A 15,664-nucleotide genomic window follows, 5' to 3' on the forward strand; every position below is an offset into this window, starting at 1 on the left:
GGAAGAAAACTAACCTTGAACATAGTTATTCCAGGTTCTCGTCCAGCCAATACATTGCTGTTGACAATCTGGGCAACTCTTGTGTCCTCTACCTCCATAAAGCCACTGACTAAGTCAGTCACATCGACTGACCAGTCAGGCCCCAACATGGTGATGACCTGATCGGTGCCTTCTGAAGAGGTGGTGTGAAACTGGGTGAGCACTCTCACTGATGTGTGTTGATATTGCAGTGTGCAACCTCGACTTCTGCTTCGTTCTTCCTCATCCTCGTCCTCACTGTCACGGGTGGCTCTGAAACATGGAGCACATACAGTATACACAATTACCTTTCACATCAGGAGGAAATCTAAAAGTGCTTCATATTCTAGTTGGTTCACCACGGTGGGGGTGGGAGACCAGGGGGTTGGAAAGATGGCCAAAAGTGCTCTGCTCTGCTCACCAAACTTGCTAGCTCTTCCCTACACAACAGCAGAACTCTACAGCCCATGTCCTCTCCCACACCAGGCTCCGTGAGCCCATCACCCCCACCCTCGCTTGGCTCCACTGGCTCCTCATCCCCAGTGGATTGAGTTCAAGATCCTTGTTCTCAAGTACAAAAACTTCCATGGTCTTGCCCCACTTTAACCTCTGCAACTTCCTTCAAGCACACTGAACCAGCTATTCCAGCTATTCCCTTCCAACCACTGCTATGGGCAGTGCGGAAACCAGGAAAAATACATATTTTATATCATGTCAAAATATGCTGATGATAACAGTCTGGTTCATCGGGTAGGACTGGAGGAACAGACCAGTGAATGAGACCAGGGATTCTTCCACTCAGCTACTGTTAGCCCTACAAGTCAAATCCCTATCGGGTAGGGTAGTCCTAGCTGGAAAATTTTCAATTAGTGTGAATAATGTGGGGTCCTGTAGCTCCGTGGTTAGAGCACTTGTCTCGCAAGCAATAGATCTGGATTTGATTCCTGGCATGGCGAAATGTTGGGCAGGTTTCCTTACTCCACAGCCTGTTTATCTAGCAGTAAGTCGGAAGTCGGTTGTTAGACAATTGTTAGATCACTTTTCCGCGGTTAATAATTCCTTAATTTGGTCACTCAATCCACGGCTGTTTGTGGGGACGCTGCTGTGCGCAATTGGCTGCCGCGTTTTGCCCACAAAATATAGTCAACTCACTTTATAGTATATCCTGTGAAGCGCTTTGGGACGTCCTCCTGACGTGAAAAGCGCTATATCAAATGCAAGGATTATTATTATTATGAACTGGAGTGTCAGCCTAGACAGTGAATTTAACTCCAGATGTGGGGCTTCACATCTCACGTGATGAGATACAAGTCTCAAAGCGCTTCATAGGTAACTCCTGTAAAGTGAAGTGATTGTGTGTTTGAAGATAATTGAAGCAGCCAATTTGTTCACAGTAATGTTCCACAAATAGCCATAAAGTGAATTTAACTGGAGATTGTTGGACAGGACAGAAGGAGAAACTACCTTCTCTTTTCTAATAGTATCATGGGATCATGACATCCATTTGAACAGACAAACGGGACATTGGTTTAATGTCTCATCTGAACTACAGCACTTGTCACAGCACTTTTTGTTCATTTATTGAATCTATGGATTTAAATTAACCCTAATTGGAGAAAAACGCCAGTGCAGATTTGAATAGCCCATTTCTGTGCTGTAATGTTCTATTAAAAAAAAGCTTAAGCTGTAAATCTGAAGGATTGTATAATGACTTTCAAAAACCTATTTATGTCACTAAAATTTGAACTGAAAGTATTCAGTCAAAATAATTGTTTCTTCCATTCCACTGAGGAAATGATTCACATTACTGCTCATTTTCAGTGAAAATAGCTTCTACTTTATTGATTGGAAGATGCGAATGGATCTGGGCTACTTACCTTCTGTCTGGTAGGATGGGAACCCTCCAGCCTTTTACTTGGCTCAGTTTGCCATCTGACAACTCAATCTGCAGAGGAAGTTTTGGCACCCAAACAGTCAGCTCCAGCGGGGCACTCAAGTGCTCATAGCTGAAAACGACCCGAGCGTTCATTGAGCCTCGAGACTCTTTACCACTCACAAAGATGTAATCGCAGCCTTTGGAGACCTGTGTGAAAAAAGAGGAGTCTGAATGAACAGGAACCAGAATAAAAGGAAGCTTTGCTCTGGGCGTACTGAATTACAGAGCAGCACAATCTTGTATTCAGAGCTGAAACCAAAAATGTAAATGCCTCATAATTCCGAACTAAAGCATTGCTTACACAGACACAAACAGAAGTTTCATTTTGTTTCATATTTCTCCGTATTATCTCTAATTAGATTAAAATGTGATTTCATTAATTATGCAAATCCCATCATACGATTCTGGGAACATACCTTTATCATGTTAACATGAATTAAAAGTAATTGAGTTAATTATAAAAAAAAGTAGATGTAAAAATTGTAAATATCTTTGTAAAATGGGAGGCATTGGCCTATAATACCATTGGAAATAATGTACAAAAATTAAGTTTGCCAAGTTTTGCCATTTTATCTCAAGTCTGACATGCAGAAATCCATCATCATGCTTAAGTGTACCAAAATCAGACCAAACCAGAGATTTCCATGTATGCGACATCATTGAGACGTCTCAAAGCGCTTCAGAGAAGATACTGTAAAATGGATTCACTGTGTATTTTGTGACACAACTTTTGTAAGGATCACTTTAGATAAAAGGAAAAAAAAACTGCCTAAACATATATTCAGTAACAAATAACCCTTAAATTGTAAGTATGAAGCTAGTCCAGCTGGATGTCTAATGCTTGCTGAAACCCATCGCCATTGTATATATGCACAACACTGAATGGCTTTCTTTGTAATGTGAAGGTCTATGGTTCTAATTATAAATGGAAATTTCCCTGTGTCTGGAGTGGAATCTGACTCTCACACTGGAGGAACACACTCTGCTTTACTAATTCTGGAAAGTGTTAAGCGCATTTGGCGAGAGCCAAGGTTTGGGACCCCAGAGTATATGTTGGGCTACCCCTGGAGTTTAACCAGCTAAAACCGCATAGCTTTATCTGGTAAGCTTTCTGCTGCTTGTCCACCGAGGACAACCGAGCCTTTGGATTGCAGGAGTGACAGGAGCCAAATGGGAAAAAAGCCAGCCTCCCCAGTGCCCAGTCTGCCCCTCCAAATCCTCCCAATCACAGTGCACTTGCAGTTGCCTTGGGAGTACTGCAGACCTATCCGGCTCAGGAAACAGATTACAAAGACCTCTTTTGTCACATATTTCTGACATTCATCTGCCACCTTGATGAGCACAAAATTCAGCCAAGTGTTTCACAGCCTTCCAACTACAGGCTTTTTATAAGATGCTACAAAGTTGTACATTGTTGTGAGAGAAGATCTTTGCACTCAAACTGGTATTTTCTGCTGAAAGCAAATGAATCTGAAATGTTACTTAGGTTAATGACCCAGTACAATTATATTATAGCTAAACAATCTCAAAGCAGTTACTGAACATAGATACAGACCTTTACATTACTGTGGGCATTAAAGATTTAATTATACCTTTGAGGAATGTATTTTAGTTTATTCACTTAATCTTTTGAACACTTACTTTCTTGTTTGAAAACTTGAGTATCTTTGCTCTTTGAGATCTTAATTCGCAAAATCACCTCTTTGGTTCTAAATGTGAAACACTGCATTTAAAACAAGCTGGTTGTTGGATGAACGCTTTTTGCAACCACAAATTGTTAACCATCGAGGCTGTGTCAGCATGTTTCAGCCTTCTAATGCACTCCTGCAGACTCATTAAAAAAACTTAAATCAATAGAAAGAGCAACGCGGTTGAAGAAAGTTCAGAGGTCTCTAACATGAAACTGCTGGCTTGTTGTGAAACAGTTATAAGATGAATTTTAAGGAACAGCTTCTTGATTTTCAAGTTGCCTCACAAATCCTGGGATGCCCGGCTGGGTATCAAAGCAAAAAATAATGTGGATTTGAGATTGGCTGAGGGAAGGATGCAGAAGGCAGATGTTAGGGGCTGCAGGAGACATTATTAAGTTGAGTGCCTCAGCGATGTTTACTGGGATCTCACCTTAGTGTATATCTTAACGACCTGGATTTACAGAGCCCATATAAGGTAGTCGTTGAGTTGTCTCAAAGCAATATGCCATAAAGTGGATTGGCTATGTATATTGCGGGCAAAATTGTGGAGTCCTGTAACTGAGTGGTTAGAGCACTCGCTTTGCAAGCGAGAGATCTGAGTTCAATTCCAGGCAGAGGGCGAAACCTTGGCCAAGTTTCCTTACTCCACACAGAGCCTAATAATAATCCCTCCAAAACACAAAACAATAATAAATTGGTCATTTTCAATCTACGACTGTTTGTGGCACATTGCTGTGCGCAATTGGCTGCCGCGTTCGCCCACAAATATACAGTCAATTCACTTTACAGTGTGTTCTGTGAAGCGCTTTGGGACGTCCTCCCGACGTGAAAAGCGCTATATCAAATGCAAGGATTATTATTATTATTATTATTTACAGTGTGTTCTGTGAAGCGCTTTGGGACGTCCTCCGACGTGAAAAGCGCTTTATCAAATCCAAGGATTATTATTAGTATTATTATTAAAACGCTGGAGCCAGTTGCGCACAGCAATGTCCCACAAACAGCCATGGAGTGAGTGACCAACTTTGTTTAGGGGATTGTTGGTCCGGACATCAGGAGAAACTCCCTTGTCTTTTTGAATAGCGCCATGGGATCTTTAACGTTCACCTGAACAGGCGATAGGACCTTGGTTTAATGCCTCATCCGAAGGACGGCACCTCCGACAATGCAATACATCCCCAGCAATGGAGTGTCAGCTTAGTATAAGTATATGATCCCAAGTTGCGACATGGGGCTGGATCCCACAAGCTTCTGACTCAGAGGCAAGAGTCCTACCCCTGTGCCAGAAAAAAGGGACCCTCCTAGATCGTAGGAATGGGTGAGGGTGTGGATGCTTGACCAAGACTAAGGCTGCCTTATCCATCGCTGGAACACTGCCACTTAGTTTCTTTTCTTACATTATGAAAAGGTCGTCCTACAAAAACAGAAAGCCGTAAAAGGGCAAGATGTTGTCTGCTTATGTGAACTGTGTTCGTGCCTTACTAAGAAATATTCAATCAAGGTGTTTCCATGGGATGCATTATAATTTCTGGCATTATCATTCAAACAGGATAGTAACTTGGCTCTAAGGCTGATTCAAGCACAATACAATTCCACAATACATCAGTTTGCAAATAGCATTTTTTTAAAAAAATAGACAACGGAGGCAAAAACATGCTTCATTGTGCTGCTCTCCCCAACATAAATTTTGATTAGAGACGAAATGTTGCATCATTTTCATTCTCCAATAAAAATCATATTAACTGCAACAACCAACGATTTATATTTACACAAAGCGCTTCACAGAGCTGCCTGCCCACCCAAGCTGGGCGAGGTGGGGGGTGGAGGGGGGGTGGGGTGGTAGCAAGAGAAAATGAACGTAAGTGCGGTCGGTCAAGAAGGTAGATTTTTCAGGCAGGTTTTTGGGAGGGAGGGGGCATCCGAGATGAAGTTGCAGAGAGCGGGTGCACAGTATTGAAAGCTCGCTCTCACCCCCACCACTAAGAGTAGGGAACATTGGGCGAGGGACATAAAGCAGGCTGGTGTTTGCTGAGCTGAGTGAGCAGCCAGGGTAGTTGGGTGAATTACCGCAGCATGTGAATTATATAGGAATCTGCTGTATGGTTGAAATCTTCAGAGGAAAGTTTATGAAACACAGCTTGAATAAAACAGAAGCTCCGCATGATGCAAGATTAAAATGGTTCTTCAAAAGAAAGCAGGAGTAAAAGGAAGCAGTGCTGCAGTATGAACGGCTAATTGTCAAGTATTAATTATCAGGCTATGGAAAGCTGAAATGCATATTGAAAAGTGGTTACTACTGTATTTAATTCATTACGTACAAAACTAGAATGTTATTTATGGGATATATTTCTGTGCTCTTTTTAATATAGTCAATTCCTCATTCACATTCTTTAAATTAGCAAGATTCCATTTTTTAAAAAAAACTTAATTATGACTGATTAAGATATTTATTCCATCTTCACTGATCTAAAAAAAAGTTTCAATTACAGAATGTTTTGAATAGCAGGGCAAGGAGCCTGAATGTTATTCAGGGTGTTTTTGGAAAGGATGATTACAGCTTCGAAAAACTGCCAGAGCATCACATTCTGCAATGCTATTTTTGATTTGTTGGCTTCATTTGTTTTCATTCAAACTGTAATAAAGACGTTCTATTGCCGGACAAGATCAGTAAAGCAATATATTCACATATCATTGAGCACACATTGGTGTCTAGGCATAGAACCTACTGAAGGGAGTACACCTGAGGCCAACATAACCTACAGTAGACAGCTAACACATAACCTGCCAAAATTACTGGACATTTTTGAGGAGCAAACTTACCAAATAGAGCGTGGGAAGCCATATTATGCAGTGCACTTCCTTGGTCAGAAAGAGACTCTTGTACAAACTGCTGCCAGTGGGTATTAAGGGTAAGGCATGGATGTAAACCAACCAAAGGGAAGGAAACAATGGAGGGAAACTTCTTACAAGGAGGTCCTGACAGGGTAGGTACCTGAGCTATTCAGTGGAAAAATGAAACTCAACACAGAAAAATGCAAAGAACTATATATTGGAAGTAAAACCAGGCGGCACATGTACTTCATGGATGGAATTAACTCACATAATTTGGTAGCGTACCTAACATCCTATTCGCTTTGCTTATAGACTCTTCCGTTTCAAATCTCTTACAAATTCTGTTGAAGTTGATTTGAAAAATGCAAAGTGCATCAGTATTTAGGAAAAAGGAGGTTCTTTTACTCAGGAGTCTGCACCAAGCACTGGGACTCCTTTACTCTTAACAAAAATACATTATCAAAAAAAAACCAAGAACAATAGGGATGCAGTAGATCCATTGATTCTTCGCCCTGTTATTGTCTGAAGCTGTTTTCAGTCGCTGTTTCTTCTGCTGTAAATATACAATTCCCATGACCTGCCCTGATCTGGGTAACTGAGCTATGATCAGTGCAGACTTGTAAGCTAACTGCCAGTGGAATATACAACACAACGTGATCGTGTGTCGTGTGGAACAAAAGAATCTCTGGTGCAGGAAAAATGACCTCTAGCCATCAGTTACCGAGCTGTACTGTAACCCAACACAGGTTACAAGTGGAATGTAATCAGAGTCAGCAGAAACCAAGGCTGTACAGGAGCAGAAAAGACAATTGTTTTTCCTGTCCCAAAGTTAATAAAAATCTACACTACTCCGTCTCATACTCTGGCTCCATTGATTTCTTTGCTGAATAGTTATCCAGTTTCTTCTTGAATTTGCTGACACCATCTGGCAGCACTACTTCCCTAGCTAATCTATTCCACATATTCAGCACACACTGCAAATTAATTAAATTTGAATTATCTGTTCACAAACCTTCTTCAGAGTTTGAGTCTGTGCCCTATGGTCTAACATTTATTTGACTGAGTCATTAGAGTCCAATGTATCTGTATCTTTTAGGACCTTGAATACGTGAATAAATATTTTCTCTAATAACTGAAAGGATCCAATATTTAGGGATTGATGCTCCATGTACATGTAAGTTTGGTATATTATTATGATGTGGGAGGTCAATAGATCAGCCCATTGAAATAGACATCTGCAAATTACATAATAATAATGATCCTTGCATTTGATATAGCACCTTATCATGTCTTCGAGACTTCTCAAAGCGCTTCACAGAATATATGTAAAGTGAATTGACTGTATATTTTATGGGTGAAACGTGGCAACCAATTGTGCACAACAGCGTCCCACAAACAGTCGTGGATTGAAGTGACCAATTTTATTATTGCCTACATGGCAACTAATTTACAAACACAGCCTCTAAATTCTCTCATATTTAGTTCCGTAACTTGTTATCAGGATACAGATGAGAGAATGACCATGGTAGTGTGTCCTCTTTGTTTCTTTCCATTCTGTTCAGGGGACGCCAGGCTACCCCAGCTTACGATTCAGAAGTCTCTGGGTAGGGGAAACTGAGACCTGACCCTGTGTCCTACCAACCCTGGTCCGTGTTAAAGCTCCAGTGCACTGATAAAGTGACAGGATCCAAATGCTTGCATGTTCTATCCATGGAAAATAATTAGTTCCCCAGTAACTAATTGATGAGCGAGCAAGAAATATTTACTTTGATACCCGTAGTCAATTAAACGTTTAAATGGATATTATTGGAGAAACTGGAAGTTGTTAGTGAGTGGGCAGTGCAATTGAAATAATGCCAGCAGAGAGATAGTAATTAACCCTGGGTATTTCATAGATTGTGTCAGTCCAACTCATGCTGGTTAATTGAACTTCCTCCATTCAGACTCAATGATATTTCCAACCCATCGCTCTTAACTAAAAGCTTCTGATGCGGAATGCAAAGCACTTCAGCAGTTCTCCATTTCCAAACATATTACAAGATTTACAAAGTGATTGATTTAAAATAGTGAGCAAACAGCCCACGGGACCAAGTATTTGACCGTCAACCGGGTAACCAGCTGCAGTTCCTGGACTGGTTTAGTTTGATTGGGTGGATTTTTGACTACTACAATGTGTGCAACACTGCTTTGTAAGTCTTAGTTTTGAGTGGTTAGAAATTGGGGGGGGGGGGGGGGCGTGAGGGGAAGCAAGACTGTGTAAAAGAAAATTTGTTATGTTAAAGAACGATAAACAACCAGAAGTGATTCCAAGGCAGCAATTTCAATAAGAGGGTTAAATAATAAGCCTTGCAAAAGACACAGTGCAAATTCACACCTACAAAGGCACACAAAGTTTCAAGTCATCAGAACATCTCAAACCACTTTGCAGGATTTTAAGTGTAGTGACTGTGTAGTCGTAGGCAAAGGCGATAACCAATTTGCACAGAGCAATATCCCACAAACAGCCGAGAAAAGAATGACCAAATTTACTGGGAAGGTGTTTGCCAAGACATCAGGAGTAACTGCATCTCTTTTCGAATGATGCTATGGAATCTATAATGTCTACAGGCAGAAGGGACTTTGGTTTTACACCTCATTGAAGGATGGCACCTTGAACAATGCAGCGCTTCCCAACACTGCACTAGATTATGAGCTCAAAGTCCATGGGGAAGTGTCCTCTAAATTAGCAGACGCTGGAATCGGTTTATAATTTAGGTAATAATTAATGTTATCCAATGTTTAAAGGTGCTATAAAAATTCAAGTTGTATTTTGTAAATCCTCTGGGATGCTACCCTGGGTGAGGGGTGCTATATAAATGCAAGTTGTTGTTGTTGTAATAGATGAATTTAACCAATTTGAGCACAGGTGCATCGGGATATACCACATACATGCGTACAACTAAATTCTTTTGCCAACACTGGGGCTCCAACTTCACAAGATCCTCGATGCAAATTAGCGGTGGTTTCTCTGTATTTTGGTTACAGGAGACTAGACCGCTTTCTTGACAGTTTGACAAACAAGAAGCGAAAAAAGACAAAACGAAAAATCCTAAAAAGGGGAAGAAATCTAGACCATGAAAAATAAGGCCAGCGGAGGAAGAAAAACAAAACAGAAGATTTGAAGAAAATGGTCATTAAAGGAGAGCAGCCGAGTGTACTCTGACATGCCATGATACCCTTTTATTACTGTGACACGCCAGTAATGCCATGTTGCCAATGTCATCCTGCACCATGTGGATTGGCTGACAGCTCACAGCAGTACAAGCTAAAAGTTGAATAAATTTCCAGGTATCCACTATTCTCTGCTCAATACAAACCATGAAAAACTGCAAAATAAAACATATAGACCTTTCATAAAGCAAAGCGACTAAATTATTATTTTTAACTATTTCCCAATGATTGTGTCACATTAAATTATTACACCCGCTTTGTGATATCATTGGCACCGATTGCTGAACTTTAGGCTACCCCGAAAACTGGGCACTGCAAAAGCAATGCAACTCGGGAGTCCTGTAGCTCAGTGGTGAGAGCACTCGCTTTGCAAGCGAGAGACCTGGGTTCGATTCCCGGCAGGGCAAAACCTTGGAAACCAAAAGTTTCCTTACTCCACACGCCTGATAATAATCCCTCAAAAAAAGAAACCAATAATAAATTGGTCAATTCAATCCACAACTGTTTGTGGGGACGCTACTGTGCGCAATTGGCTTCCGCGTTCGCACACAAATATATGGTCAATTCACTTTACAGTCCATTCTGTGAAGCGCTTTGGGACGTCAAGAAGACGTGAAAAGCGCTATATCAAATGCAAGGATTATTATTATTATTATTACATCTATTCCTCTGCTTGAAAGTCCAAAAGGCTATCACAGAGAAAGATTGTGGCCTGACATCAAAATATATATTATCAGTGCTCCAAGGTTTAAGGCTTGTTAATTACAAAATGGAGGTAAAATAGATAGATAAGGAGTTGTACAGTTTTAACATTCTGAGAAAGAATGACTTAGGGCAGGAGATGGTGTGAGGAGCTTTGGTATCAACAGTGATACGATTTGTTATACACTTGAATTACAACCACTGTCAACAATGCATCCAATGAGTTATAATGAAAATATGCAGTACTCCACAAATATTCTCACAGCCACAGATAAAATCTCGTTGCACCATGTCAACTATGATGTAAAAGACACCAATCCACCTCCTGTCTGAAATCAATAAATCAGTAACATGACAATTTTCATCATATTATTTATTTTATATATTATTTAATTTGTAATGGTCATAGATTTTAATTTATATCTCGGATACATGCTTGTCAGCAACTGGACTTGTTCATTAAGCGAAAATCTGCCCAAGGGGTAAATATCATATCCAATTATATGACCAACCTACAAAAAATATGAAAACTCCAATCTTCTGACTCAGTATCCTGTTTAAAACTTATATAGCAGTATGTAAGCAAGAATCCGATTCAAAGACGGAATTGAGGGCCAGCTCTAGCTCATAACGTTTTCACAATCCAATCATTGTGATTTATGATGAAATGTTATAATCCTGACACTGCAATCATATTACTCAGTTTCCATGGGAAACTGGTCGTCCAAAGGAAACTCATGACTTCCACTGCCCATTTAGTTTCTCCTAACTCTAGAATACCACTCAGTCCTGTTATAACGCTCTGCGTGGCACAAATTTGGTTATAAAGTGGTTGCAATCTAGATCGCATTCACAAAATTGGCTGCTGCATTTTACCCACAAAATACACAGTAAATCCTGCAAAGAGCTGTGAGATGTATTCCCCATGTGAAAGGCACTACATCAAAAGCACAGAATTTTAAAATTATTTTTAGGATGAGGGATAGAATAAATTAAAATTTTAATAATGCTGAACTGGTTTATGTTATTAGGATGGGGGCTAATATTTAATTTATTTTGTCAACAATTTGGCATCGACTATATAGAAATCTATGAAAATGTTGACGTTCAGGCTTTTAATAAAACTAGTAATTAGTCAAGTATGCATTTGCTCCTACACCAGTGCTCAGTAATCAAGACTTCTTTACGGAACACCAAAATAACCTGCTTGTACAGTATATCACAGGCGTACTGCATCACACTGCATTTTCTCAAAAAAATAACCTTGGAGGTTTTATTCTTTGAAGTCACAACATATATAAATATGTTCCTGTAACTGTGTAACTCTGGAATCATAAATCCATTACCTTTAATTGCAACCATCTGCCAACCTCTGCAGTCTAATGCGCAGTCAGTAAATTTTTAATTGGTTTATTTCCTTGTGTTCTTTAGTTCACATTTTATTTGTCATTGGGCTATGTCATTGGTGCACAATTATCTTTGCACTTTATCAATGTCTTTAGCTTATGTCGGTGGCTGTACGTGTTGCTGTGTTCCTCTGTCTTGTAGTCAGCTTTGGTTATTTAGTGAATACCATTTTATATGTTCCAGTCCCAATATGCATTATAACTATTCTATTCATTTTCAATGTGTGAAATACCCGTTTTTCTTTTAATAATAATCCTTGTATTTGATACAGCACCTTATCACGTCTTTGAGATGTCTCAACGAGCTTCACAGAATATACTGTAAAGTGAATTGACTGTGTATTCATGGACAAAGCGTATCAACAAGGGAGTAAAAATTTGGTTGGAACATGGAATCCTCTGCCACAAGTCATAGTTGAAGCAGAATCCGGAATGGTTTAAAAAGGGAATTAGATAGATGCTTGAAGTGGATGAATATTAAGATTTGTGCCTCATCAGCAGAAAAACTGTATTTGATTGGCTAATATGGAGAAAAACACCAACACAGACTTGATGGGCTAAATGGATTGTTTCTGTACTGTAACATTCGATGATTCAAAACCGCTGATTACATAATTCTTCTATAGATATTTTAAACACTCTCAGAATTAAACCTTTATTCTTAATAGTTGAATGTGAAATAACAATCCTTGCATTTGATACAGCACCATATCACGTTGTCAAGTTCTCAAAGTGCTTCACAGAATTTTCTGTGGGGAACGAAATGGCAGATGAAATGTAAACGAGTAGTCAAGATAAGTTTAAAGACACTATGAATTGTGCCATCTTAGAGGATCTTAAAATCAGTAGCTGATTGCATATAATATTTTCTGATCTATGTGAAGAACATTGCAGGGAAGCTGTAAAATGGCAGATTGTTCTCCTGATGAAGAGACTTACTATTCCTTTCCATCAGAAACAGTCCCAAGATCCTTATATATGCTTAATTACTTCCAACCTGCTTTACTGTCAATTAGGATTCAAGGGCTCATTGATCATTTTATAGCAATTGCAGTCAGCTGGAATTAAAGGTAATTAACTCATCTTATTGGTCAAGAGTATCATCAAAGAAGACAGCTCAAATAACATTTGAATTACCAAGCAACAACATACCTAGCCCACCTTTTCTCCAAACTGTGGAGTGAATTGATTCACAACAGAGTCAAATATTGCTGAAATTGTTGGCACCACAATGAAAGACTTTGTAATTTCTACAAATCAGTAATCACTTTGAACCAACTATTCTGTCTGTTCAAATTTGAAAGAATAATTTTTTTCACTTACTGCTTCCAATCTTTTTCAATGTTTTTCCTTGAAGAACACTGAGACAGAATGGAAGGTAGAGCTAAGACAGAAATCCAACTCACCACACAGGGTTCATATGTGTTTGCCAGCTACACACGGAGAGTTCCCTCCGTCTGGAATGGAATGCACACCTTCTCCCATAAGGGAGGCACTGACTTACCTAATTCAAGAAAGTATTAGGCAAAGGTTGGCAAGAGCCAAGGCTTAAGAACCCCAGAGTGTGTAATGGGATACTGCTGGAGTTTAACCAGCTAAAACCGCACTGAGAACTGGCAAGCTTCCCACTGCTTGTCCAGCTCAAGCCATCCTACTCGTTAGGGCTTTGGCTTGCAGAGTTATCAGAAGAGGTGTGGGACAAATCCCTGCTCCCAGTGACTGATCTGTCCCCCAAGCCCTGCCGAAGAACAGATGGTCGAGCAGCAGGTGACTGCCTCTCCGCAAGCCAATCAAGGTGATTCCAGGCTCTTTTTTTTGCTCTGGATACGGTCCCACATCACTAATACTTCAATTGTTTCACATGATTCCAATGTTTTATATGATTCCTTCAGGTCTCAGTACATTTCACAGACAGCTTTTTCAGATGCAGGTCCCACTTCCTATTTTCATTCTGTCTCCTCTTCAGGTTATCGTAAAAATTGGTGCAGGATAACAACTAATTAAAAAGCACTCTCAAGCCTCTTATTTGTGACTTCCTCCGACCCATTCAGCTGTCAGCCCCAGTATAACTAGCCGATTATTTTATAAAAGCAGTGGCACTTTATAAAAGCGAGCGATCATGTCTGCATTAAAGTTGTGGGAAAGGGCATCTTTCAGCTTCTTTTCTGCATGGCAGGATGACCTCAAGAAATAATAACTGTCATCATCAAACTGTGCTAGCTACGAATAAAATTTTAATCTTACAGCTGAAGAAATAAATATATCCAGAAAATCTGTTATCTAGAGAAAAAAGGCTCTTTTAAAACTCCTCTGGCCACAATATATTTTAAGTTAAATTAAAAATGAAAAGAATGAGATGAATAGATTTTGATTAAACATTAACCATGATTCAGTTTATGGCAGCTCAGTGGTTGAACGCTACACATACATTTGGTCAAGGACAATATCAGCAGTAATGGAGAGTTGTCTGCTATTCCTGGATTGGGATAAGAAGGAAACACTTTGTGCGTGACATAAACCACCACAAAAAGCAAGGTACCGGATCAAAGAGTTGTGATAATGTACCCCACTGGTTCTGTACTTGGGAATTCAGATTATGAAACCTGTTTGAGGTCTCTATCTGTGTTCCTCCAATCTATGATTATTCCTTGGTATCATATAGACTGTTGTCACATAATTTGCAATGTGCACTCTTTCCCCAGAGGGTTGCAACTTGCTTATCTAATTTCAGAAGGCAAAGGCAAAGATTGATAAAAGCCAAGACTTGAGTACTGCTAGAAAGTAACCAACTAAAACCACACAGCTTGCCATTGTGAGAAGTGTTTGGCAAGCTTCCCCCCGTCTGTCCAAATTGGGGCTTTGTCTTGAAAGCTTGAAGTAGTTGAGTGTGAAGAATCCCCATTTCTACCCCCCCCCTCCTCCCCCCATGACTGGTGTGCCACTCCAGGTTTTGGCTAAGGAGCCAGGCTGGCCCCGGGGTATGTCATCAGCAGTGGCTTGGACAACTGGAGGCAAGTTAGGCTCAGGAACTGGACTATTGCAATTGCCAAAAAGGCTGTGAAATTCTGGATACGTCTAATCTTTAGTGTGGAGCTGGTGAGGCTGGCAAACACGGCATTGAGAAAGTCAAGTCTGGAGATAACAGACACTGGATGAGGGGTTCAATGTGGGGATGAAGGTGGGGGCGCTGATGGAGGTGGGCTTTCCCAGACCCTAAATGCGAGGTTCAAAGGAGAACTGAAGGTTAAAAAAGCTAAGGTTCTGCATAGGCTTGAGGAGTTAGCAACTATTACACAGTACAAAGATATCTGAAAGGCTCTTCTCTTCCTTGTATTTCCATAAAGTTGTTCTGGAAGTCCCACACACTTTTTGTAATGGAGATTTTGTAGTGGAGTTATACCTTAAAACAGGCTCATTACATTTGCTATTGGTATCATTCAACAGGTAGGAAATCTGCTTATCAAGGGCACTACGTGAGGCCACCTTGAACCAGGTTTTGAGATTCCTATACTCCTTTACAAAGAGTATTGCTCACATCCATCCTGTGAAGATGACTTTCATTTTATCCAACGTGTTCTAACAAAGATTGCTTCATTTTTTCTTTATGCCCTAATTGGTCAGTCTCTTATGGTGTGTGGATGAGGTCGAGAGTGAAGAAAAGATAAGATTGCCTGTCTAGTGGACAGGTCATCTACATTCTTCAGAGTGAAACATACAGCTCACACCCTGGCACCCATCATTCCTTTGGGAATAGAAATGTCTTTTGTGTTGAACCGTTCTTCTTCTTTCACCCTTTCCCTTGCCGGTCACAATAAATTGGGACATCATGGCCAACAGATATGTGGTAACTGGTGACAATTCGCCAATGT

At 40.2% G+C, this 15,664-nt stretch overlaps 1 protein-coding gene and 1 non-coding gene across 2 annotated transcripts in view; one reads left to right on the forward strand and one right to left on the reverse strand.

Annotated features, from left to right (window-relative positions):
- tmem132e (transmembrane protein 132E) overlaps positions 1-15,664 on the reverse strand; it is a 129,699-nt gene that overhangs the window by 17,429 nt on the left and 96,606 nt on the right. The window contains exons 10-11 of the mRNA XM_042338583.1: positions 1,896-2,101; positions 15-291 (exon numbers count right to left, since the gene is read on the reverse strand). Of these exons, the coding sequence (XP_042194517.1) occupies positions 15-291; positions 1,896-2,101 (483 nt within the window). The remainder of the gene's footprint in view (positions 1-14; positions 292-1,895; positions 2,102-15,664) is intronic.
- On the forward strand, positions 10,023-10,094 carry trnaa-ugc. Its single transcript has one exon. It is a non-coding gene; the product is annotated as a tRNA-Ala (tRNA).

This window comes from Callorhinchus milii, unplaced genomic scaffold (assembly GCF_018977255.1).
Source record: "Callorhinchus milii isolate IMCB2004 unplaced genomic scaffold, IMCB_Cmil_1.0 Scaffold10, whole genome shotgun sequence".
NCBI classification, from domain to species: domain Eukaryota; kingdom Metazoa; phylum Chordata; class Chondrichthyes; order Chimaeriformes; family Callorhinchidae; genus Callorhinchus; species Callorhinchus milii.